At 40.5% G+C, this 23,752-nt stretch overlaps 6 protein-coding genes across 7 annotated transcripts; 4 read left to right on the top strand and 2 right to left on the bottom strand.

The window, feature by feature from the left end:
* The first annotated feature begins 7 nt into the window (after positions 1–7).
* Positions 8–2,992, top strand: LOC131878907 (phosphorylated adapter RNA export protein-like). The gene is made up of 5 exons (XM_059225055.1): positions 8–491; positions 1,095–1,263; positions 1,326–1,733; positions 1,950–2,383; positions 2,462–2,992. Exons 1-5 carry the CDS (start codon positions 135–137, stop codon positions 2,897–2,899), a joined length of 1,806 nt encoding a protein of 601 aa, XP_059081038.1. The 5' UTR covers positions 8–134; the 3' UTR covers positions 2,900–2,992.
* A 64-nt stretch (positions 2,993–3,056) lies between these two features.
* LOC131878915 (uncharacterized) lies at positions 3,057–4,814 on the bottom strand. 2 transcript variants are annotated; one of them, XM_059225068.1, is made up of 3 exons: positions 4,597–4,814; positions 3,647–4,043; positions 3,057–3,580 (listed from the first exon to the last, which is right to left on the bottom strand). In XM_059225068.1, exons 1-3 carry the CDS (start codon positions 4,609–4,611, stop codon positions 3,066–3,068), a joined length of 927 nt encoding a protein of 308 aa, XP_059081051.1. In that variant the 5' UTR covers positions 4,612–4,814; the 3' UTR covers positions 3,057–3,065. The 2 variants fall into 2 exon arrangements, with proteins under 2 accessions (XP_059081051.1, XP_059081050.1); XM_059225067.1 differs by lacking the exon at positions 4,597–4,814 and having other exon boundaries at positions 3,647–4,451.
* Positions 4,815–5,047: 233 nt separating this feature from the next.
* Positions 5,048–7,199, bottom strand: LOC131878909 (endoglycoceramidase-like). The gene has a single exon (XM_059225057.1). The coding sequence runs from the start codon at positions 6,956–6,958 to the stop codon at positions 5,225–5,227; it is 1,734 nt and encodes a 577-aa protein (XP_059081040.1). The 5' UTR covers positions 6,959–7,199; the 3' UTR covers positions 5,048–5,224.
* A 2,101-nt stretch (positions 7,200–9,300) lies between these two features.
* LOC131878920 (5-hydroxyisourate hydrolase-like) lies at positions 9,301–11,443 on the top strand. Its single transcript, XM_059225073.1, has 4 exons — positions 9,301–9,492; positions 9,563–9,724; positions 11,085–11,223; positions 11,296–11,443. The coding sequence occupies exons 2-4, from the start codon at positions 9,582–9,584 to the stop codon at positions 11,383–11,385; spliced, it is 372 nt and encodes a 123-aa protein (XP_059081056.1). The 5' UTR covers positions 9,301–9,492; positions 9,563–9,581; the 3' UTR covers positions 11,386–11,443.
* Positions 11,444–11,527: 84 nt separating this feature from the next.
* On the top strand, positions 11,528–13,874 carry LOC131878918 (uncharacterized). The gene is made up of 3 exons (XM_059225070.1): positions 11,528–11,731; positions 11,798–12,060; positions 13,011–13,874. Exons 1-3 carry the CDS (start codon positions 11,668–11,670, stop codon positions 13,506–13,508), a joined length of 825 nt encoding a protein of 274 aa, XP_059081053.1. The 5' UTR covers positions 11,528–11,667; the 3' UTR covers positions 13,509–13,874.
* Positions 13,875–18,028: 4,154 nt separating this feature from the next.
* Positions 18,029–23,291, top strand: LOC131879453 (matrix metalloproteinase-14-like; the record flags this gene model as incomplete). The annotated part of the gene is given in 6 exon segments (XM_059225781.1): positions 18,029–18,120; positions 20,309–20,523; positions 20,595–20,832; positions 21,931–22,242; positions 22,316–22,464; positions 22,848–23,291. Coding segments are annotated over 5 exon segments (1,272 nt in total), but the record flags the coding sequence as incomplete, so codon positions are not given.
* Between the last annotated feature and the right edge of the window lie 461 nt (positions 23,292–23,752).

A 23,752-nucleotide genomic window follows, 5' to 3' on the forward strand; every position in this document is an offset into this window, starting at 1 on the left:
AAACGAAGTTTGTTCAGCTGAGACAACTGATCCCTGGGGACAGACAAGAGTTGAAAGACGAACCCGATTGAGCCCCCTGACCCCGATCTAAGCCCGAACCCTGAGCCCGCGTCCTCCTCTCACCCACCCGCCTCATGGACATTGCCGTCACCATGATGGACCAGGATGAATCGCGGGACTCACCAGTGGGCCCATCGTCCATTTTGGACGAAGTGGAGGAAGGCGAATTGCCCGATGACTCGGATCCCGAAGACCTGTGTTACACGCCTCTGACACGCCCCCAACGCGAGACCCATCTTTCGCACGCCACCAACGGGGCCCCGGGTGAGACAGGTGAGGGTTCGAGCGGCGATCCGGCACTGATGAGCATTAACAATCTGGTCTTGGCCGGTCCTCGGCCCCGCTCGTCGACCAATTCCTCGACCATGGCGAACGCCGGCGATAATGACCACTTGCCCGGGGAATCGCCCGCTCTTTCGCCGCATTCACAGGTAGGTCTGGTCTGGCTTGACCTGACTTAGGTAACCTAACCTAGATCCATGATAATAGATGGATTCTTGACTATTGAAGCACCAAGCGTCAACTAATTGGTGCAAATAAACCCGGCGGTCACTCAATTAGTAAGGAGGGCACGAAAGAGCAATGAAAGTCCGCAGATTTCCCGACTATTTTGTTCCTAGGGAAGACCTGAAAAGAGACAAAGCTTCAAATGTTCATCCCTCCGACTTGAGCACCCACCAATCAAAAAAAATGAACTTGCGCTTTCAGTAATGAGTACTGACGACTCAGATTGAAAGCGATTGTTAGCGAATGTCGAATGCCTGCATTTTTACAAATGTCTCGAGAGAGACATCGAGAGAGACCAGAGGGGCAGACGAGACAATTTATAAATGCTGTGTTTAGAAATTGAGTACCTGAAACTGTTCCAATTTTTCCATAGATTGGTTACAGTAGGCTCGTGTTCTGTCTCTTTGTCTGTTTTTCGTCGATGAGTCTCAGAGTCGAATCCTAACAGTTGTACATTGTAACATTTTGTAAATTGTACATAAGGTCATTGATAGTGTTTGGAGCCATACGACATTCTTGATTTTTAGGCGATCGATTCGTCCGAGTCTGATTTGTTCCCGTCCAGTTCGGATGAAGACTCGTCTAATGACGGCAATGGGTCCGGTGCCTTTCGACGCGATGCCCCTCGGCCCAAACGAAAACGCCGACGGCCTCAACGTCCTGAAGCATCGCAAGAGGAGTCCATGGATCAAGGCGGTATGTTACTCTCATTTCTTTTAAAGATTGGAGTATTTTATACGATTGGTAATCTTGTTTAGACCATGGTGGGGCTGATTTCCAAGTTATGGTCACGCAATTCCAAAAGGATCGCATGCAAAGGGGATTGCCCACGCGGAGAGGTGGAAAAGCCAATAACATTTGGGGTTCTCTTTTGCAAGAAGAATCGCTCAATAGCGAACTTAATAACATAGCTATGGGGAGAAATCTCCGTGATCTGCAATCGGATCGTGGCTCAGAGACCTATGATTACGTTATGGCCCAGAAAATTTCCATGATGCTACACGAACGAGAAGGTCGCCAAAAAGAACAAGCTCAATTAGACGAGGAGCTTCAAGATTACTGGGACAATCCTCAGAAGTTCAAGACGTCCAACGATTGCGCTCATTCTCGCGACGAAGATCACGAACTTCACCCAGGGGCCAACAACATGGATGCTGATAATAGAGGTAAAGAAGATTGGGAATATTCATTCATTCTTTTACTGCCATCATTATTCTAACGATGTTTCTCCTATGGAGGATGACATTCCCAATGACAGTTATAAAGCCCACAACAAACTAATAAAACCTAAAAATGTTTAGGATATACCAAAAGAACGCTTCCATCACTTTAAAAGTTATTTTTGAAAGAAAGATCATGATGCTTGCTGTTTTTTATCCCAGATTCTCGCCGGAATGGAGCCATTCGAGCCGGCAAAAAGCGCAGTGTAAAAGAGCGTCTCAGAGCTCATCCCTCCCATCATCGACCTCGTGGCTCTTGTGAAACAGAAGTGGACGAGGACCTCTCCATACCACAGCCAGGAGTGCCTCGAACCATCGCCGATCTCTCTGATGATGTACTGGAGAGCGAGAATGTGGCTCAATTGGGCCAAGAAATCTCTCACAAGTTGTCAGAGCCCAAAACCGAACTCATGATCGGCGTAGTTGATATTGTGGGCAAAGAGATAGCCTTGGACTTGTTCAGAGAAACACAACAAATCGAAGCCCAAGGAGGGCTGATGATAAAGAATGGAGCCCGCCGGAGAACACCGGGTGGGTTGTTCCTTCACTTGTTGAGAGTCAGGTCAGCCAAAGACTCCAGAATCGACGAGTCAAAGGTATGATTTGCCTTTAGTATTTGGTATTTGTTTATTAAGGATCAAATACAATCTATGTTTTGACGCCTTCAATTCTAGGTCAAATGTTTCTTCGCCCAGAGCAATCAACGGATTGGCCATCCTAAGGGCAATTCCAGAAGACGAAAACCAGGTGACGATGATGTGAGTTTTGAGCTCGAGTTGGCCTCATTCAAGAAACTCAGTGAGCAGAAGAAAACCAAACATAAAATGGACACGGACTCGCCTTCCGACCAGAGAAACAACGGACACGCCGATAGTGACCTGAAACCTCTTCCCGATATCCTGTCATGTATATCCAAGAAATTCGATGAGGCACGTGGTCGTATCCAAGGGGATGACTTACAATCCGATTTATTACCTGGTGGATCCAAAGGTTTGGCACCTTTTGAGGAACCCGAAGCTCCACCCAATAGCGTGGAAAGGGTCCTCAACACATACGAGGATGAATCAGACGACTTCTTATACACCGACACCAAGAACATTGAGTTGTTTTGAATTATCTACTCGAGGATTTGAATCACAACGGCATTGTTTGATTGTCAGGTGGCAAATTTTGCTTTTTGTTATAATTATAATTCTTAAGACATATAGCTGAATCAATTATCACCCAAAAGAAACGGATCAAAACCAGCCCATTTGATTTGAGACATGGTGCAGTAATTCATTGTTTATTGATGTTAAATGGATATCCCATGGGTAAAAGGCTTTGTTGATAAGCCATCGCTTGTTGGGCGAAACCCAGTTGCTGTTGGTATTGTAGAAACGCATTATTAACCCCAGTGTCGTGGCTCACCGCCGAAGTTGGGCTCCACGGCTGATAGAAGACCAAAGGAGCTTCAAAACCCGGAGGGACTTCATCAGAATTTGTTGTGAAACGTCTCTTCGTCTCCATTGGATTGACCTCATTCATAGAATTACGTTTTCGAGGAGGTGAGGGGAGAAGACCAGAAGATATCGGAGAAGACTCGCTGGGCTCAGAGTTATCGGACCTTCCTGTTGATTTTGGAGCGTCAACAAGGTTTGGGGCTGGGTACCAAATGGTTGGAAAAGGGTTCGGATATCCATGCAAGCCATATCCAGAGTGTAAACCAAGATTATTGGTGGTCAAAGCCATCTCCATGACGTTGTTGGTCAAAGGCTGGCTTTTGGCAAATTGGTCGGTAACATCAGGGTGAGCTGGAATGAAGTAAAATATCGACGCCATAATTCTCCCAATATAATTTATTGAAGTCTTTGACTTACGCCACAAGTAGGGAGCTGTATTGGCCAGTGGTGGCCATTGTGGGCTTGGCATTATACCTCCTGGGGCTAAAGATCTTATTCCCAGACTAGGTTGAGCCGGTATTTGTCGAAATAGCTCGGCGCGGATGCGTTTATTGTTCTTTCCCGCATTGATCACCGCTATCCGGAGATGCATGGGTGGGTGAAAGAATTTGCAATTGTTTCTAACACAACCTCGCTTTTTGGAGCCATGGCTGAATACAAAATCATGACAAGACACCACGTATCCGCACGGTAGAGCCTTGACATGGTCTTGTGGATGGGCGTAAGGACATTGGTCTGTTGGGAGAGTGCATTTTTCTCGTGTTTTGAATTCAAGCGGACAAACGGGCAATTGGAGCCACGTGTTGTCTCTTTCCTGTAACAAGATTCGATTGCCATTGAAATTCACTCCCATACACATCACTGACTGGTACGCTGATCTGAATTATTTTGCCCACGTCTTAAAAGAATCGGATGATTTATTCTAGACTTTCATTCGGCTGAAGGTTTTCAATGTTGCAAATCGCGTATACGAAAAATACGAGCTGATAAAAAACAAAATCGAGTTTTCAAGTCCCCAAGTGAAAATAAAAATAGCCCAAGTTGAGTGCGAATTCTAAATGAATCGATTTTTGGATATGATATTTATACATACAGTTTGGTACATTTTACCGTATGACATGACCAAGAGTCACAATAAACCAACAAAAGTTATTACAAGCTTGAATGCTGTTTCTCTTTTTTCCTACGGTACACGTTAGTGACGTTTCAAATCCATTTAATAGAGCAGTTACATGAACTTACTTTTGCTAGATCGGAAGAGCGTCGTGTTTCTCTTTTTTCCTACGGTACACGTTAGTGACGTTTCAAATACATTTAATAGAGCAGTTACATGAACTTATTTTTGATAAACGAAAATTTTACGGTACCTTGACGCTTGCCATAATTCTTTGTTTGAAGATGGACTGATCGAGTGAGCATCTAAATTCTTGTCACATTTCCGTTGTCGACGACTGTGATAACGAGAAACTCGAGTCGACAAAGTTGAAGACGTATGAAAAACACATCTTGCGAAAGAAATGTTATTTTTGGCCAATCAAGGACCACAATATGAACATGGGTAATAACATGGTTACCTTTTTAGCATGCGCGTAAGACAAATTTTGGCAATGACTATTATCTCAAAAGCACTTTTCACATTTTGATTACTTGGAATTGGGCTTCGAAAGTGCATATCCAAGATTATCAGCTGCTGTTGAAGTTGAAGTTGCAAGAACAAGTGAATTATACCAAAATTATTCACAAAAGCTGGAACGAAAAAGTGTCTTTTTGCGGATATGTAATCTGTAATTATTTTTTCTATTGAATGATTAACGTTGGAAAATCGAAAGAAAGCTCTTATCAATCTGAATGATGGAGTTTGGTAAGTTTATTTCTGAAAGAGTTTCGGTCTTCTCCTTAGACTACTATTTATAAAATTACTGGAAAAAAGTGAATGGCGCTATGGAACAAGTTGTTAAGAAAAAATAAATCACTTTAATACCCTTCTAATTGATATCAAACGAAAGGAGTTATTTCAACGAAATACGATTGAGGGGATTTTGCTTGTGGAATTGTCGGGTTTCGTGACATCTTGATAACATTTACATTCTTGGAATCCTTGAGCCAAATGAGTTGCGGACTGAGATCCACTCTGTAGTTCCCATTCGGATAATGCAAAGGCGGAATGAAGACCTCGGTATAGACACCGAATCTCAATTCGGACCAAAATTCGAATCGAAATACTTTTGTATTGATATCAAACCTCAAAAGAGTCGGAATTCCATCAATAGCCCTCGGGTATGGACGAGAGAACACAGCAGCTCGATCAGGGATCAAGTGCCCTTTTTCATCCCATAATACTTGGTTTCCCGGCGCCGTGTCCCAATAGATCCACGATTCAAATTGTTTATCGGCCGATTCGATGACAAAGTTGCATTCGATGAAGCCTTTGGAATGTTGTTGTGTGATATCAGGAGTGCAAAGGCCGAATTCAGTCAACATTCGTCCACTTCCCCCTACCTCTTCGGTTCGATCTTGAACAGTTTGGAACTCAAGTGGACCCAAGAAATTGTCGCAAAGATCTCTGATGAGTGGATCAAACGGTTCTGCATTGCCTCCATTGAATCCCCAGGCCCAGCAATAATAATGCCAAGACATCACTGTTCGGTTTCGATAATCTGGTCCACCTGGAACTGTTTGAAAGCCAGTTCCAAATACTGAAGGTTTGGCTCCCAAACCTTTAGAAAATTGGTATGTCACGTTGCGTGTTACAGAATGCATTAGGTTTTGTATGAAATTCGACAATTCGGAATTATTGGTGTCAGACTTGGTTCCACAGAAGGCTTGAATCAACATAGATAACTCATAGGATTTGATATTTTTGAAGAAGGCTTCAAGAATGACGTCCTTTAATCCGTGGGACGACCCTGGAAAAGTATAAGCCCACGTGACGGGTTCCCAGAAGATCAAGGTCTCGTCATCTTGTTCTCTGATCACCGTGTGAAGTTGTTGATAAAGAGGTTCCAAGTTCTTTCTCCCCGCCACGCCTGGCAAAAGTAGGGATGGATCGGAGAAAATGTCCCCGGCCCAAGGTTCATTGATCAGTTCATAGCCGAGAATGTGAGAGTCAGCTTTGAAAATTGATGCCATGTGCTTCCAAAACACCGACAACCAACGAGCAGTTCCGTTCTTGTTGTCGTAGATGCTTTGGAAACCGCGACTAATTTCTTGAGTCAGGTATCCGCAAGGCCAAGCTCCAATTTGCTCCAAAGGCCAAGGGAACAATTTCTCGTGAGGTTGAACCAGATGTTTGAGCCAAGGTGGAACGCCCCAGTAAGTTCCGACGTCGTCTCGAGCTTGAACCTTCCAGAGTAAGTCTTGATGCATATCCAGCAATGTGTACATTCCAGATTGAGCAAACCCATGGGCCATGGTCTTCAAGGCTTTAACGTAGGTCTGGTTGACAAGCTTGGAGCTTTCAGGCATTACTCCGGTCCACATTGTTCCTAATCGAATCACATTGAATCCCAAGTCTGATAGCTCTTGCACTCGTTTGGGATCAAGCATTTGAGGATCATACCAAGGATGTTTCTTGACCACAGAGTTGATCCCGCGGAACAATCTGGTTCGTCCCAACTCGTCTTCAAAAAAACCTGTCGTAGGAGACACGTGGATTTTACTTAACCTTTCGGCACCTGATATTTGAAAACCAAGACCGACAATTACAACACTCAGTAACGTGGGCACCATCTTCAGAGAGGCCAGAATGTTTATCTATTGTCACTTGGAGTAAGTTCTGAGCATTGATGGAGGGGGAGTGGTCTCGCTCAATGCGATTAGTGCGTATGTTCAGGAATTGCGAAGCTTAGGAAATTTCGAGTCTGAACTTTGTCCTGCACCTTGTTAACATTATGGAATGCATGTGGGGAAGGTTGTTCACCCTGAGACACGTTCATATGGCGAGTGCTCACCCCAAAATTCTACAAACTTATCCTAATACTACTTTGAACATAAGACTAAGAAAACAATTTGGGGAAAAAAGCTTTCGTTCTCTTCAACGGGTTGAAAGTTAATTTCACTCGTTATGATGCATGAGAAAGTTCCAATGAGGGAACTAGATTTGTAATGTTTAAACACTTTACGCCTTTCTTCTCGAATAAACAAAACTTTATCCTGGATTAATGATTCATGTAAATATAGCCTCTATTTAGTCATATTAGAGTCAGATTAAAGAACCATAGATTCATGAAACCCTTCAACGTTTTATTGGTATTTTTTATTGACAGTCACTCGAAAACAATTTTGGACTTTCTCGACCTTTTGTAAAATTAGCCATCCATGAATTAGCTCAGCAGGTTTACAAAAGCTCGAGCAGGTCCAAAGATGTTTCACTAGGAACATTGAGGATATGAGAGAGCTCTNAAATTAGCCATCCATGAATTAGCTCAGCAGGTTTACAAAAGCTCGAGCAGGTCCAAAGATGTTTCACTAGGAACATTGAGGATATGAGAGAGCTCTCGTATTGAAAGAGGTTAGAAAGGTTGGGATTGTACAGTACTCAGAGAAGGTACGAAAGGTATCTGATACTGAACATTTTCAAAAGCATTCATGAGCTTTGTCCTAGTGACCTAAGATTTAGGGTCAACTCTACTGACCGTAGAAGCTTGATTTACGTTTTGAGAGCACGTTCAAGCCCTTGAGAATCCAGGCTAGTTTCGAACAATGAGTCCACTTCTCTTCTTTCTTGGGTTCCTTCATTTTACAATTTGCTATCCTCTAACATTTGTAAGGAATATATATGCCTTATTGATCCGGTAGCATATTTCAAGTCAGACTTGGACAAATTTTTAAGTAGCATTCCAGATCAGCCTTACATTCAGGGACTAGCTCGGTCCGCCTACTCAAATTTATTGGTCGATCAAATGATATGTTAAAATAGAACTTGATTAAAATAAGGTTCTCGTCTTGAACTGCTGGGAATTTCCTTCCCAGTAGCGGTAAGGAAGGGTGCAAAAACCAATAAAATACACACATTAATTTTGGCTCAAAATTGACGTCTATCTTGCCATGTGTACGAGAGTTTTTTGCAGCTAGCATAATTTGTTAACGTTCGGTCGAGTCAAGAGGCTTATTCCACGAGAGTGTAAAGAATCACCTGATGTTTATTTCTACATAAGATAATAAGTAGGAGTGAGGTAAACGCGTTTATGGGTGTCAACAGTCTCAACAGTTAAATGCATCAATTTGCAAAGGTCTAATACTTATAAAAGTGAAAGCATGTGTTAACTTAACCATTCCTTGATCATACTATGTATATGAAAAATTGAATTCAAATTCGTATAAAATGATGCCCAATTTGTAATTTTAAACTAGCCACTTTTCAACTTTTTAGAACGGTCGATGGCGATACCTTTGGAAATTGATGACACCAACTTCAAAGCCTTCAATCTTTTGTCGGTACATAATCTCATTGATAAACTGCAGCACAGACAATCGGATTTTAAACTGATATGGGGTCACCCAATCGTGTCTTATTGGGGCAATGTTCACTTGTACTCTGTCATCGTCTTCCCTTTGCTCTGAATCTGAAGAGATTTCCTGTCCTGGACATTGGATCCTAAGTGCTGTGTGTACAATGTTTTGTGGAACAATATATGATTTGTATGGTAGTAGTAGCATTTTCAATGAAACAATCCTTTAGTAGCTAATGTAAGTGATGATGTCAGAGATTTGAAATGCATTATTGCTATTGAACCAGTTCTTGATTGGTCATGAGTTCAATTCGCAGACTTCTTTACTTAAAAGATTTTTTTAATCATAATTTTGAATCAACTTTTGCTTCAAAAGCGCTCCTCGGCAAAGTGAATATTTATCATCATTATTGTTATCCATTGCGACAGATTTGTCATTGGACTATTGGTAGCTTTACAGGTTTACCTGATGACATTTGTTCCCTACTGCAGTGTCTTCTCTATGGAAGTTTTAGGTTAGGCCGCCGTTCGAGTCCCTTCGATTTCAAGTTTGTTAAAGACGCAGAAGTGAGTGTAGTGACCCAACGATACAAGAGCATTCGTATTCACCAAACTTCAAATAAATACCAAATACCTTGGTCGAAATGATCGAGACATCGTTACTCTTCTCGTTTGCCTGCAGCAAAAGTGGATTTCATGCTAGGAATGAACACTGTCCTCAATGAGAAACCAGTTTGATACATTTGGCTAGCCTCGTCTCTTTCCCAGAGTCATTCTTCGCTCTCAATCGAATTTGTGCTTGAAACCTTCCAGGTAAGTTCGTTTCATCGTGCGTTGTTGCAACTTCAATATTGGTTAAAAATGTTACCCTTCGTCTGGATAGACTGTGTCAGCTCCTTATAATGTCTGGTGCACGGCAATCGTTTCCTGATCCCATTTCATCACATGTTTTGGATACCTCAGCAGGAGTGCCAGGAAGAGATATTCCTATTTCATTGTGGAAGCTCAACCAACAAGATGGGAAGTGGTTGGTAGTGGGCAACAGGTAATTTGGGATCGATCGATTAATCTACTTGAGAAAGACAGCCTTATTGTAGCAAAACAATTGTTCTAGCTTTTGTTTCATTTTTGGTTTGATGACAAGAAGTAGACCAGAATGGCGGCCGTTGCTTTTGTGTTGTCACTTAATATTAGACTCGCACAAGCATTTTTTTATTCGTCTGTCGAGCAAAAATTCGAGAGGGTTGCACCAACCTATTTCTTCCCAATGGCTCGCTTCAGCTCTGTCGCACATTCGAACGGTCAAACTTCTTCATTTTCTGCTCGACGTGCAAACAACATATTTTGTCTGAGTCTAGATATTTCATATCATATTGTCTAAAGATCATAAAGCAACGTTTCTTTTAGCCGGACTCGTTATTATTAAGCCTTCAAAAGGAAGGAAATGAAGACCTGTACTCATTTCGAACCAGATCAAGCCTGTAATGCATCAAACGTAATAGTAGCTAAATTCATGCGGCTTCTGGGCATGTACAAGAACAGTAGTATCAAGTAGCGCAATTGGGCTGATTTTCGTGGTGAATTTGCAGTGCGTTTGATATTCCTAGTTATGTTTGGGAAGAGAGCATGTCAAAAGTCACGTAATTTTTCTGCCATCTGTCATGCCAAACACGACGATTTTTCAACTCAATGTTTATTTCTTGAACGTCTGGAATCTGGACCGGGGCACTTGGGTCGAGCAATAACAGTTTTGATTTTGAGCCAATGTATTACATTCTCTTCCTCAATCTTCTTAATGAATCTGGTCTCAGGTCGCCAGAATTGTGTAATTCTCCCAAAGTGAAGTAGATACGTCTACACCGAATGAATGACGTGGTCCCTTTGTGGCAATCTTTGCCAGATGAGGGCTATCTCATTCATTTTGTGCCCTGTTATGTATTGCAATTTGAGAGGACACAGGCGTAGGCTCGAGTTGAACATTGAGATGAGCAATTATAACGACCTGGGACCGGTCTCTATTATTTTTTTTTTTGTTTGGTTTTACAAGGGCTTTTCTAACCGCTACCGGGAATGTAATCCCCGGTACTATTAAAATGAAAAGTTATAATTCATCTATTTTTTTACCTTTTAATCTTTATATGATATTTGGTCAACCAACGAATTGGAGTTGGCAGACCGAGCTAGTCCTGGAATGTAGAGCTGATCTGGTATGCTATCTAAAAATTTGTCCAAGTCTGACTTGAAAGATGCTACCGGATCAACAACACTTGCGTATTCCTTACGAATACTAGAAGGAAGCACATTAAACAATCACGTGACGAAGGGTGTGTTAAACATTGATTCAAGTCAGGGTTGATATTTCTCAACTTTAGATTCCAGGCGTTCAATGTATATTTGCATTACAGACAAAGTACCAACAATGATGGACGTGCATCTGCTTTCTTGACCTGGGATGATTTTACCATCGGCGTTTACAAGGCTCATTTTGAAGTGGCTCCTTATTTTCAAGGCAAAAACCAAGAATCGTTCTTTCCATTTTGTGAGGTACAAGAGCCGTTCGTCATGGCAAAAAGACGTGATACCATTTGTTGACGTTTTGTTTTCGTTCAATTTCAGATTGTGTTCGAAGTCAAAAATGCTGATCAGCATTACCACATTCCTCTCTTGTTGAGTCCGTTTAGTTACACTACCTACCGTGGCAGCTAAAAAAAACACCCTTGTATTAGATTTGAGTAATGGAAATAAAAAGCCTGGGCCATTCCAATTTTTAAAGCGTTCCCGAATCCTTTGTCATACAAACTTACGTGTGTGCGTAATCTTTTAGTAATATAATGTCAGGTCCGCCAATTGAAAAAGAAGCCACTTATGGTAATTTAATAAAGCAAGCTTCTCTGAGGTCAACCCTAAACCGAGGCGAAGTGTGTCAAGCAGGGTTCCCGATGATAACAAGAACACTCTTCCGGTTCAAATTCACAAGAGAAAACAAATATGGTGGCCTTTGACATCTCTCTCCAGGGATCAGAATACGAAAGCAAATGGTCCTTACGCAAAGGTAAGCTTTAGAATTTAGTTCTTTTGTCCATCTTTTACGTGTTTACGGTTTTGTCTCTAATATCAGGTCAATATCTGCTCAGTTTGGACAAACAAGGCTTTATTTTCTCTTGTCCAGCCAAAAGTGTTTCTATTGTGAAAACTCTGGTGAAGAAAAGTGGAACCCGTCAAAAAAGTCGCAAGGAAGGAGATTATTATTTTCTTCAATTTGGCGAATCGTGTCCAAGAGGATCTGGAGTGATTCGAATCTTTTCATCTCAGGTCTATGAAATTGCTGCGGCTGTGGAGTTTATGTTAAAACATAACCAGCCTAAGCCTAAAGCCAGTCAGGTATTTTCAAATACATCAATTTTAATTAAGGATCTTAGACACGCCTCAGTTCAGCCTAAATCTCGTGGATCATGGTGATACATTATCCTTATGTACGTACAGTTTCAATTTTTATCAACAAAAAGGGCACTGTGTCGTTGCAAAGGTGTGTCATCCATATTTAATGCATCGAATGTCATTGAACAAAAAAAATAATTTGATATAAAAGAGCACTTAAGCATGACAAAAATTCAAAGACGGGCAAAAAATCGAGGCATTTACCATGTGCAAATTCCTATTATGCTGCCAATCCCTAATGGATGTTTAAAATCATTAGTTGATTTGCGTTTGTATACCGATGAATCAGGTGAATGATTGCATGCCCTAATAGTGTTAAGAAGCCTTGGCAACTCCTTTTTGGAATTGGTACAAAAATTAGGAACCTTTCAGATTCCCACGTTTTCTCCGTATAGCTATTAAGGCTTAAAGCCCTTTACTTCTTGTTATGCGCATGTCATAAAAAATTATGTTCAAAACATTATGAAAAGAGGATATAAAAAGTAGCAATTAGTTTTGTGTAAATTGAGTGTTCCTACTCACTTCATTCGAGCTAAAACTCATTTGATAAAGAATTAGTTTGCCAAGTTGCAGTCAGAATCAGTTTCATCTCATGTCTGAACTCAAATCATGTAAGTTAGTGTTCGATCATCCATTTCATGTACCAGACTGTCTTGAATTTATCCCTTACTATTGACAGCAGCAGAATTCCCTATTTGCTTCACCTCAACCATGTTAGACAACATTACAAGATTTGTTCATGTGAATGATTGGAATTGAAATAGCAAATGATCACCTTATATACGGCTGTTTTGTTCACTTTCCAAACGTTCTTACTCTCTCGCATTAATGAATGGCTCTCTAAGGTCCAGACACGTTCCCTCCTCACACGCTCATGTATCTTTTGATTTCAGACTCTCGATCGGGACAACAAAAGAGTCCATGTTCAATCAATGAAGGCCCAACCACAAACCGTGGGGGCTGAGCATTCTTCTTCAGAAAAAGGCATGTTCAAGTGGATTCATTCGGCATGGAAGAAAATCTCATCTAAAAAGACCAAAGAGCCACCAACATCAATGCCAAACACGCCACTTCCAATCAGAAGAGATTCTCTCGAGCCTGAAGAAGCGTATGAGCCAGGATCAAATAGCGATTGCAACTACGAATATGAGTACGTGTATGAATATTGCGCTCCAGTCATCGACCGAAGTTTAAAATGGCATAAAAATAGCGCCGCTGCCACGGAATATTGTGAGGATATCTTGGTACAAGTGGACCCTGCAACCAATGGCCGTGTGTTGGTGAATGAAAGGGACATCTATTCCACATCACAAGCTCCCCGTAAGCTTGGGAAGGTTGGCCCCCCTCAAAACAATCCACAGCCAGCTCATGAACCTGATCTATATAACTAAATGTGGATGGATTCAGGTGTTGCAAGTGTTGCAGGTTGCAGGAGGAGTTAAAGCATTTCGCGTTTGGAGCGCTTGGGATTTTCCCTAGAAATAATGACTAATATCATTCATGTCGAGTTCACAAATGAAAAACATGATGAATAAAAGAGATGAGAAGCCTACCGGGTTGAAGCGAATATTTTCATCCATTTAGGAGTCTGAGCTCCAGATTTGTTATCGTCCTGATTGGGAAATCCGACAGAACCGAATTCTAAATGTTGCTTGTATCGTCGTTGTATTATGTCGTTTTCTAAATTGATCCGTTTTCTTATAAGCATTGATTGAACAAGATTCAAAAAGTGAATAACACACACTGATACAGCTAAACGTTTGTTTACAATATATCCGTTTCACACCACTTGAAAAACTGTACAATGGACTTTCTCTTGCTTCTTTCAAGCGGATCATGGAATACATCCATCCATCCACCTTAGATTGGTGGTATTACTTTACACTTTTTCATTCCATTCATTCAACGTCATGAATGAATCACAAAAGATTGGAGATAATCACGAACAGAGCGCGGATTTGCATGCTCTTTCTAAAATAGAATATGCATCGTTGAGGCATCAACCTTGAGTATCAAAATGCACCATGATTTTTTAAAATTGATCAAGCGAGCCCTCCTTTCATAGCTTTAAAATTTTCGAGATTCGTTGCTTGAAGAGCCCTGTCGTTACGGTTTGGGTTTCTTAAAGTTTCTAATACCATTGGGCAGTGTTATCACCGGTTTCATTTACTTATTTCCATTTTTATACATGAATATGGTGGCATTTTTACTTCTAGAAGTTTCTGCGGTTCAAATTGCTTCAATTCATGTAAAGAGACAAACGCTGGCTGGCAATCTCTCAAAAAACGATCACGCCGGGGTCACCACTTTAGCGCCCCAATAATAAAGGTCAAGATCAGATGTGGTTTCTTGTATTTTGCTCAAAAGACTGACAGCAAATCAGGTAATCAATCTACGCAATTCATCAACAAGGCTACCTCAACATGAAATCGGCACACGGCATCGTGTAGTCACCTAAGCAAGAGGTTAAGACAGTTAAGGGGCTTAAAAACTTTTTTCTTTCTTTATTCTAGGCCAATTTAACTTATCTTTTTGAAAAAGAAAACTTCCGTTCGTTTTTTGGGATTTAGGGGTCCAAATTTCATCGTTTTTTTGCCCCAAAATGCCCCGGTTATGTGTCAATTTAATTTCCCAAAGACTTAATATCAATGTTCATTATCACATAAATAAAAGATTGTTTTTCTTTTTCTTTTTTATGTGGGCTAGCACTCCATACAGCAATAAAATCAAAGTTGTTTCCTATGATTTTTTGAGGTAGAAAATTCCAAAATGTGTTTGGGAATGTCCGTCAAAACTTTAAAGGGTATTTTTCCCATTCTGCCCATTCAAAACAAGTTCATATCAATTTGTCCAAATTTGAGGCAAAACTTGGCTTCTTAAGAAGGTGCCTTGCAGATAGGTACTACTTTGAGGAATATACCTAAATATGTCTTCTTTGTTGATTTTATTTTCACTTTTTGGTACGCTTTCGGCCTTTTTGTGTACCTTTTTTGGATTATCAGGGTTAGTTTTTGCCTGGGATCGAACCCATGAGTTTAGCTCGGTCGCGCGTTAAACAACTGCGCTACAACCATCTCCCTTTATAATTAGGGATTATAATTCTCCCTCATAATAGGATTTAAGCAAAATAAAATCAGGACAGTATCTGTGAATGAAAAATGCTTTTTAGTAGATCTCATCTTGCCTCCATGGTTGTGTAAGGGGAGGGGGGCGTACGAAATTATGATTACATATTTATTTCCCTTTCAATCAATAACCTTGATAATTTGACTAATGATCAAACCTTTAGTGGTCGAGGAAAAGGAGAAGCTTAATAAATATTTACTTAGCATCAACAAACAGTGTTCGTCTAACCATAAGAACCATAAAGAACTCAATAATAAGTAACCTGGGGCATGATGTAAAGAATGCCGCTTCGAACACATGGTCAGGATCACTTACGATACTGATGATTACTGTAACCGTACAGGTGGTTCCATTGACCTGCTCTTTGGAATAGAAAAACTCCCTCATCAAAAACTGGAAATGAGACATTTAAAGTCGAGCTTGAAAATTATTAGAGCACGTCATGATGTTTACATCGTAGATGTACCATTGTAACATTAACAGATTCATGCTTTTTTATTTGTTTCTTTTTGCAAACACTATCTAACACATGCCTGATATGGGTGGAAGATTTTTAAAGGGATGCGTACTTGAAAACAACCAGTTTGAAGGTTTAAAACGTTAAAAAAAAATGTGTTGAATAAAACAAAAAGTGTTGAATATTGGGTGCCACGAGTTACTAGTTCTGACTTTTCATGATTGGGAGTCGTATACTTTGCAAAGTTATTAAATTTGAGTCCAAGTTTAAGATCAAAATGCCCTTGCTCTTTCCAAAAATTCCAGGTTTAGATACCCATTTTCGGCATATCTCGGTATTCCCGGTCCCGAAATCCGTTTTTTCAAAACGTGATGCATGAATATTGTGGATTTTGTTTTTCCTGTTTTCCTCAACTAAGGTCTTTTCTGCTTTCTATGTATATTGACCAAATGGCGCTTTGATTCCATCACCGACAGATCAGATTTTACCATTGGGAACCTAATACTTTCAATTTGTTTACAATTATTTTTTTCTTCCTTCCCAGAAAGCAGTTTTGAATCACTTTGACTAGAAACAATGATACGTGTTTTTGGGAGGAAGTTCATCATGAATTGATTTTTAGAGTGATGACTTTGAATGTTAAAATGGGGTTGGAGGGCATATACGAATCTCCTCAAGGTAATCATATTGCCTCTGAGGGAGAAAATGCAGCTAAGGAACGAAACAATTTTTGAAGCTGAAATATCACTGAATGGTCTAACTTGTGTCATTGAACTGAAAACATTGTATCTTCAGTGAAACGACCAGATCTTAAGCATCTTATTTTTCGATTCATCTATGTAGGTCAAATATCAGACATCTCAATGCGATTCTGTTTATGGGGATTGTAATGTAAACTTCATGCTCCAACTATTTATCAGCCATATCCGATATTCATGAGAAGAAATGAATGTTACGTATTAGCATTTGGTCATGAAACCACCTTACCCTGTGGCTTCACTCAGAGACTGGCTGGATTGAATCACGACCAATGGAGACAAGCTCACATTTGTCGTGATGAGACGTACATCTTCAACTTACATAGATCTGAAACCGAATCACGGTTCAGATGAATTCATCTTCGTTGCCTTTTCACACTATGTTCAACTTGAGAAAAATGGGATGTAGTGTTTATTCTTCTTCTTCTTTTGCTGACTTATGGAACCTCTTGAATTCGTTTATGACGTCCTTGATTTGCATCAATTCATTCGTAACTCATTACACGTGCTAGAAAAGACGCCCTTGGTGGCAAAGATTAACAACCAACGATTGGTCTTTTTGTTATCTTAATCTCAAGTTTCGGTTGCAGTCACTACCTGCCATTGATTATTCACATCATGTCTCGAAAATGAGAAGCCCTTATGGCACTCGTTTCAAAAGGCTAGATCACGACCGTTCGCAATAAATACCAGTCGTTGAGATCTGTCGCCATTCAGTACAAATCAAGTTCAATAATCGTATCAACAATTCGAGCTCTACAATTGTTACTTGTAACTTGTCGCATTACCAACTTACGTTGTTGGAGTTTGTGGGCAAGGTGCTCCCTCAGTTGGTTGATCTGATGCGCGGATGGAGTGTTGTTCAAAGTTTATATTTGGCAAGGGGATGACTTTACATTGATTCCTTTTGGTTTTCGGTAGCCTTCCATTTTATTTAAAACGATGAGCATTTGCCGCGTTGAGACCCAGCAATTTCTTTGAGATCTCAAAATGACACACATAAAATTAGTAAAAAGTTTTAGGTTTATTCGTTGACTTGCATTAAATCCAAGCAATTTGGGTTCATTCTATCTAGAGTTCTCACATAAGTGCACATTTTGAAACTCCAACTTCTCTGATGTCCACCGTATGTATTGACTGATGGAGGTAAAATGGTCTCCCACATTCATGCACGGTTTACTCCTCTTGCTTATATTTGTAAAGAGAATAAACGTTCCCGCAAAAGCTGCTCAAGAAAACAGTTACATATTTTCGGAGATCCAGTCTTGTGTTTAGTGAAGTTCATTGAGCTCGTCCTGGATATGAAAAAAAATGTAAGGGAGATCTCCAATCAATTGCTTATGATTCCACTCTCTGCTGGAAGTCAAGGTTTTTGCATTATTCACGTTTGAAATTGAGTGATTGCAATGGGATCTTTCTTTACATTTTGATAAGAAATTACACAAATGAATTAACTAAAAGGAATAAGCCATACAACCAATGCTATTTGTTACTTCCCAAGAGTTTGAAATTAAAGCTACTGCTTTGTTGTCTCCAATGTAAACGCACCCAGCAATGGTTGTTCAGTAGCGTGGTATACTAGAATGCTCTTCAGTCGCCATTTGGTTCTCGTCAGGCAGTCATGCAAGTCGTGTGTTGAGGCCTCTCTTTTTATTGTTAAAGGTAGGAACAGTGAGTGCGCCATACCAATCCACCTTTTCTCATGTTGCCTAGCTTTTCAATTCCATTATTTCACTGGTTTATGGTGATCGTGTTGGAGGGTGATTGTGATCGCATCGCGGTGCATGGAAAAAGGCTCATTTTGCTTGAATCGTGCCAGATTCCACAAGTTTCTGAGGAAACCAGGGAGGTGGCTGTGAGACGTCTTCTTGTGAATGAGCTCGGAGGATCACTAAGACATTAGAACAACAGCAGTAGTACTATGTGACTGACCTTGCATGTTCGGTTGGGCAGCCACCTGTGGTTTCCTATATACATATTCATACTGACTGCTCTACGGCTGAAATCATTAAATACCGTCTGTTCTCATTTCAAATGGATTTCGCCGAAACGCGTTACCGAGCCTCAAGTTGGCTTGAGTCGGTCGGGTACTTCTTTAAAATTGGACTTGACGTCTTAGTTTAGTTTGTGACATACTTTTAACGCCCAATCATTGAGAAAGTGTACTGAAAACCTATTATTTGTACATTCTTCAATTGTTCTAAAAAGAGTGAAATGGATATCATCCATGATTCGAGCGGTCCGAACGGTTTTACAATCATGATATATCTGACGAGGGCGCTCGAGTTTGGGAATGTCAATATAAAATCTTTGTTTTCAAGTCTCGAAGGCCCGCAACGGCCTGACATGCCCAACAATGTAGAGAAAAAATGAATTACGAGTACAAACTGTTGGTTCAACAAACGGCGCTATTTTCAACTTCAAGTACGTCAGAAAGGAGTGACAAGGCAGGAATGTCGGATCAAGTTATTTGTAAACCTGCACTATCACGGAGCTCCACTCAAAACTTGGACTGCGTTATCAAAGGTAACCAAAGCATCCCGTTTCTCTAAATTTCTGCCATCCTGAACAGAGTGCCATTAGATCCTTGTTAATACGATTGAGATTTCCTCCAAAATGTTCTTAAGACATTTCAGAGCAAAAGCCAACTACATTTATGGGCTGAATTTAACACGAAGTAAACATAGCACTTGTTCTCTCGAATGCTACGTTCAACTTCCTCCCCGAAACGTCTCGCCGAGCCTCGTCACGTACGATGGTCACGTTCTTCGGATTTCTTTCTTTTCTCCGAATTTTTTTGACTCATCCACTATGAAAGCAATGACTTGTACACACTGGAAACCAGTTTCAATATTCAATTCATCAGCAAACATCACTAAAGAATCCGGCCCACATCTTTCAGGAGTAACACCAGGACAATCAAGTTTCCCTCTGGCAAGTTTAACAACAATAGCCAATTCCAGTTTAAGAAATAATGAAGACATTAGGCTCTTACATAAACAAAGGTTGCTTTTATATCAGGTTTTGCTAGTCTTGGTTGATTGCATTGTCTTTGATTAGATTTTTGATTGATTAAAAAGAAACGTATAATTTTTAACAATGAGGAAATTTGATGACGCTAACTAAAATAGCTATAAAAAATCCGAATTCAGCTATGGCCGTTATTTGTTTGGAAGTAGTTCAGCGGACCTTTCCTCCGAAAGAAATTAAAAGGTTCGCGAATGAAGGCTCTTGTCAACTTCAATCACCTTGGCCAGGTCTTAGACTTCTGGAATTGCTATTCATTTTTTTTCACCCTTTGCACAATTATCATCAAAAAACTTTTGCTAACTGTTTGAAGGATCCCTCTTAACAAAAGAAGGAGCCGGATTGAAGCGCCCAAAAATGGGTTCGGATGCGTTATTTAACTTTCTGATCTACGACTGGCATGATTGCAATCAAATGAGCTGGGATATTCCTTCATGAAAACAAATGGCCTGTCATTAATAACGGCGCGAAAAAAAAAGGTTTGAGAAACTGTATTAACTAGTCATGAATGGCTTTACGTCTTTTAATGAATTCATATCGTTCATTCTTTGTGGTTTTTTGCAAGGAAGAGATAACACGTTCATTTTAAAATATAAAAGGGAGAAGAAGGTATAATGAAATCATTCTACTTCTAGACCTATTGTGATGTGAACAACCTTTTAATTCATAATTGAAGCTAGGACTTAAAAGATTTCGGTGAGCTTGAATATGAAATTGTTTTTATCTTTTCACCAAGCAACGTGTAATTTGACAACATTCGTGACTGTCAAGTTCTACTATTTTCACCTGCAGTGCTTATTCTTCAATGGTCTTTATATTTCAGGATCATCCCCATATGAGAAGCTTGTTCACTTGACGTTCTGCTCCTGAAGATGTTTATGTGAAACCAAGGCCACGTCAGTTTTCAGAATGGATCGACTTGCTCCTACCAGAGGACCTTCTCAATGGGCATGTCGGATGTCCTTTGTCATTGTTATCATATGTACCCATCAGTCCACTTTGGGCCGACCAGTGGGAGAACCAATTGACGATGCCATGGTAAGTACCAGCCTGTCGAAGTGGCAAGATTCTCAATCATACCTTTAAAAACATACCCCCGGATCCCTTAGATGTACCTCATGAAATACGGTTACATGGACGAGACAGGCTCTTCGAAATCAGCGGCCCTTATCCACCCTGATGCGATCAAAGAGTCAATCATGGAGTTCCAACGATTCGCAGGTCTCAATGAAACGGGTGTCATGGATCCTCAAACCTCCCGGCTGATGAAGCTGCCCAGATGTGGCGTCAAAGACATGGTGGGGCATTCAAAAAGTCACGGTCGGAGCAAACGATTTGCCCTTCAAGGTAGGCGCCACATGATACAAAATCAAGTAAAAACGGAAAAAAAGGAAACGGCATCAGTAAACACGCATTGCATTGAAACATTGAAATGAACCCACAAGGAATATTGGTTGGTTAACTGCCTGAGAAACCTTCCAACGAGTGGGGGTGAAATAAACATTTCGTGGATTATCTTCACCCCTCGAAAGAAGGACTGGCTCTTTCACACTCAAGCAAGGGCTTTAACAAGTATGTTGGTAGAGTTGGTCATATGTTTCTGTATTTCTTGTTGATTGAAAGCTGCCATACGGATTGAGAAAAATCAAGTGTTTTCAGTCGTCGAGTTTTTGCATTCTACTTGGGTCTCTTAAAAAGTAAAGTCGAACTTGACGCGCATGGGTTGTTCTCATGAAAGCGTCACCGGAGTTGCCTCGTAACGAATGATTGCTCACGAAAACTGGTTTTGTGTTCCTTTCCAACAACCTCATAATGTTGTTCATTTTTAGTTACTTAACCTCCTGTAAAGGACGTTTATCGTATCACATCCCATGGACACGCTTGGTTAAAGCTGTACGCAAAGTTTTAATCATATTCTGGGATACTTCTTGAAATGAAGGAACCACCCTTGCTCTAGCAGGCATATTCAAGTTTGGTTGACGAAGGCACATACAATACCATAAAACATAATTTTGAATATCAACGGATATTCTTATTTTGTCTCTATTCTTTCTTGCTTTGGTCCTTAGGTATAGTGCAATAAAATTAGAAAAAATATAGTCATTTAACTTGAAACAAATTTGATGATTTTGCACCTAAATAACTAGAATACTGCTCACTCAATTTTCGTCAACATTAGGATAAAATGTCAAAGGAATCAAAGCAAAAGGGATTTAAAAAAAAGACAATGCTTTAAATCTTAAAGTTATGCTTCAAAGTATTTTGTATAGTTCTATAAACTAATCATTGAAATGTCTGTCGCAATAAAGATTTTGTTTTTTGGTTCCCCAATCTCAAAAAGTACCTCTTTACACCACTTTAATTTTGCTTGAGCAAATTTCGTTTTAAACCAAATTTGTCGAGGTAGAGCTATCATGGAACTTACTACAATCCTTCAATTTCTAGGCAGTCGTTGGAGAGTGAAAGAGATCACCTATAGGATAAGCAGCTATCCATCGAAGAAGATGATGCCCAAATCTGATGTCGATTCTGAAATTGCCCGTGCATTGGCGGTCTGGAGCGAGTTCACGGATCTCAAGTTCGTCCCACGGGATTCAGGGAAGGTCCACATTGACATTCGTTTTGAGGAGGGACGCCATGGGGATGGGGATCCTTTTGATGGGCAAGGAGGGACTTTGGCACATGCCTTCTTCCCCGTTTTTGGTGGAGACGCTCATTTTGATGATGCCGAATTCTGGACCAAAGACAGCTTTGTTGGTGAGCTTTGTCATAAATATGCGCTTTTATATACTCTTGCATGAAACGGTGCTAAAAAGTTTTACGCCCCTAGGTACGAATCTGCTTCAAACTGCCGCTCACGAATTCGGCCATTCTTTGGGTCTGTCACATAGTGATAGCAAAAACGCTTTAATGTCGCCATTCTACCGAGGCTTTGAAAAAGAGGTGCAGTTGAAGAAGGATGACATTGAAGGAATCCAGGTAAGGTTCACGCACAAAAGAAAATGATTATTGAGGCTATGCGGTCTCTAGCGCTACACGTTTGAATTTTTAAACTCGCATTGAGAGTGGTTCATAACTGCTATCTTTGTGTAAGGTACGCCAAAAGAGAATATGTCCAAAAATAGAGTACGGTTGTCTCAAACTCTTAAGCTCCGAGTATTGCCATTTGACTTACCTCTCGGTTTCAAATGCTTTTAATCTGGACACTGGTAGCTAATCTAGAACTTGTTAACGATTGATCTGTTCTGTCTTTTCTATATCTATTTCAATGTGCTAGCCTTCCTCATCAATACGCTAAGTGCGATGATTCTGGTGGGATTAACAAAAAACGGTTATTGTATTTTGCGATGCCCCTATTGCAGCAACTTTACGGTGAAAAGACCACCAGTTCAAGGCCCTCCTCGACACGCCCCGAAGTGCCAGAGGTGTCGGATGAGCCCAGGAGAGTCGACGATGAAGAGCTCTGCAACGACGCTTCGTTCGACGCCATTGTTACCCTCAAGAATGGGGATACCTTCACGTTTAAGGGGGGTAAATATTGGAAATTGACCGATGAGTCCGTGGCCAATGGCTACCCTCGAGATCTCTCCTCGGATTGGGACGGACTTCCCCCCAATGTGGATGCTGCCTTCACGTGGACGAATGGAAAGACCTACTTCTTCAAGGGTTCAAAGTACTGGAGTTTCACCAATCAAGTTATGGACTCGGGATATCCAAAACAGATCGCCAAGGGGTTCGAAGGCATCCCCAACTCGGTGGATGGGGCTTTCGTTTGGACTGGAAATGAAAAGATCTATTTCTTCAAGGTAAGTCGAAGTGATGCATCAATAATCGAAGTGATGACTACTGTAAATATACGTTTATATCTGAAGAGTATTTTAAAGAACAATGCCACAAGGAGTTCAGCCTTTGAAGAAGGTGGTAGATGGGGAAAGAGGGATTTGTATTCTAATTGACAATTTTTGTTATCCGTTTCCGTTTTTTTCACATGCCAAAATTATCCTAAAAGGCAATTTTTGCTTATCAAATTGGTAATCTTATGTGGCAATGTTTCCACTTTTAGTAGTTGCCAAGAACCAAAGCAACGATTTTGTAAATTTTGGTGACATAACGTCACTCACCGATTTTTGTAATAGTTTAAAATATGGCAATGGGACCTTTGGTTTAGAGTGAAACTATTTTAAAGGATAGGCCAGCCGCTTTCCCCATAAATCATTTGCAAATCAGAGTGCATCAATAAATATGTATTATTAAAAGATGTTCTAAG

The sequence above is a fragment of the Tigriopus californicus genome, chromosome 4 (genome assembly GCF_007210705.1).
Source record: "Tigriopus californicus strain San Diego chromosome 4, Tcal_SD_v2.1, whole genome shotgun sequence".
NCBI classification, from domain to species: Eukaryota; Metazoa; Arthropoda; class Copepoda; order Harpacticoida; family Harpacticidae; genus Tigriopus; species Tigriopus californicus.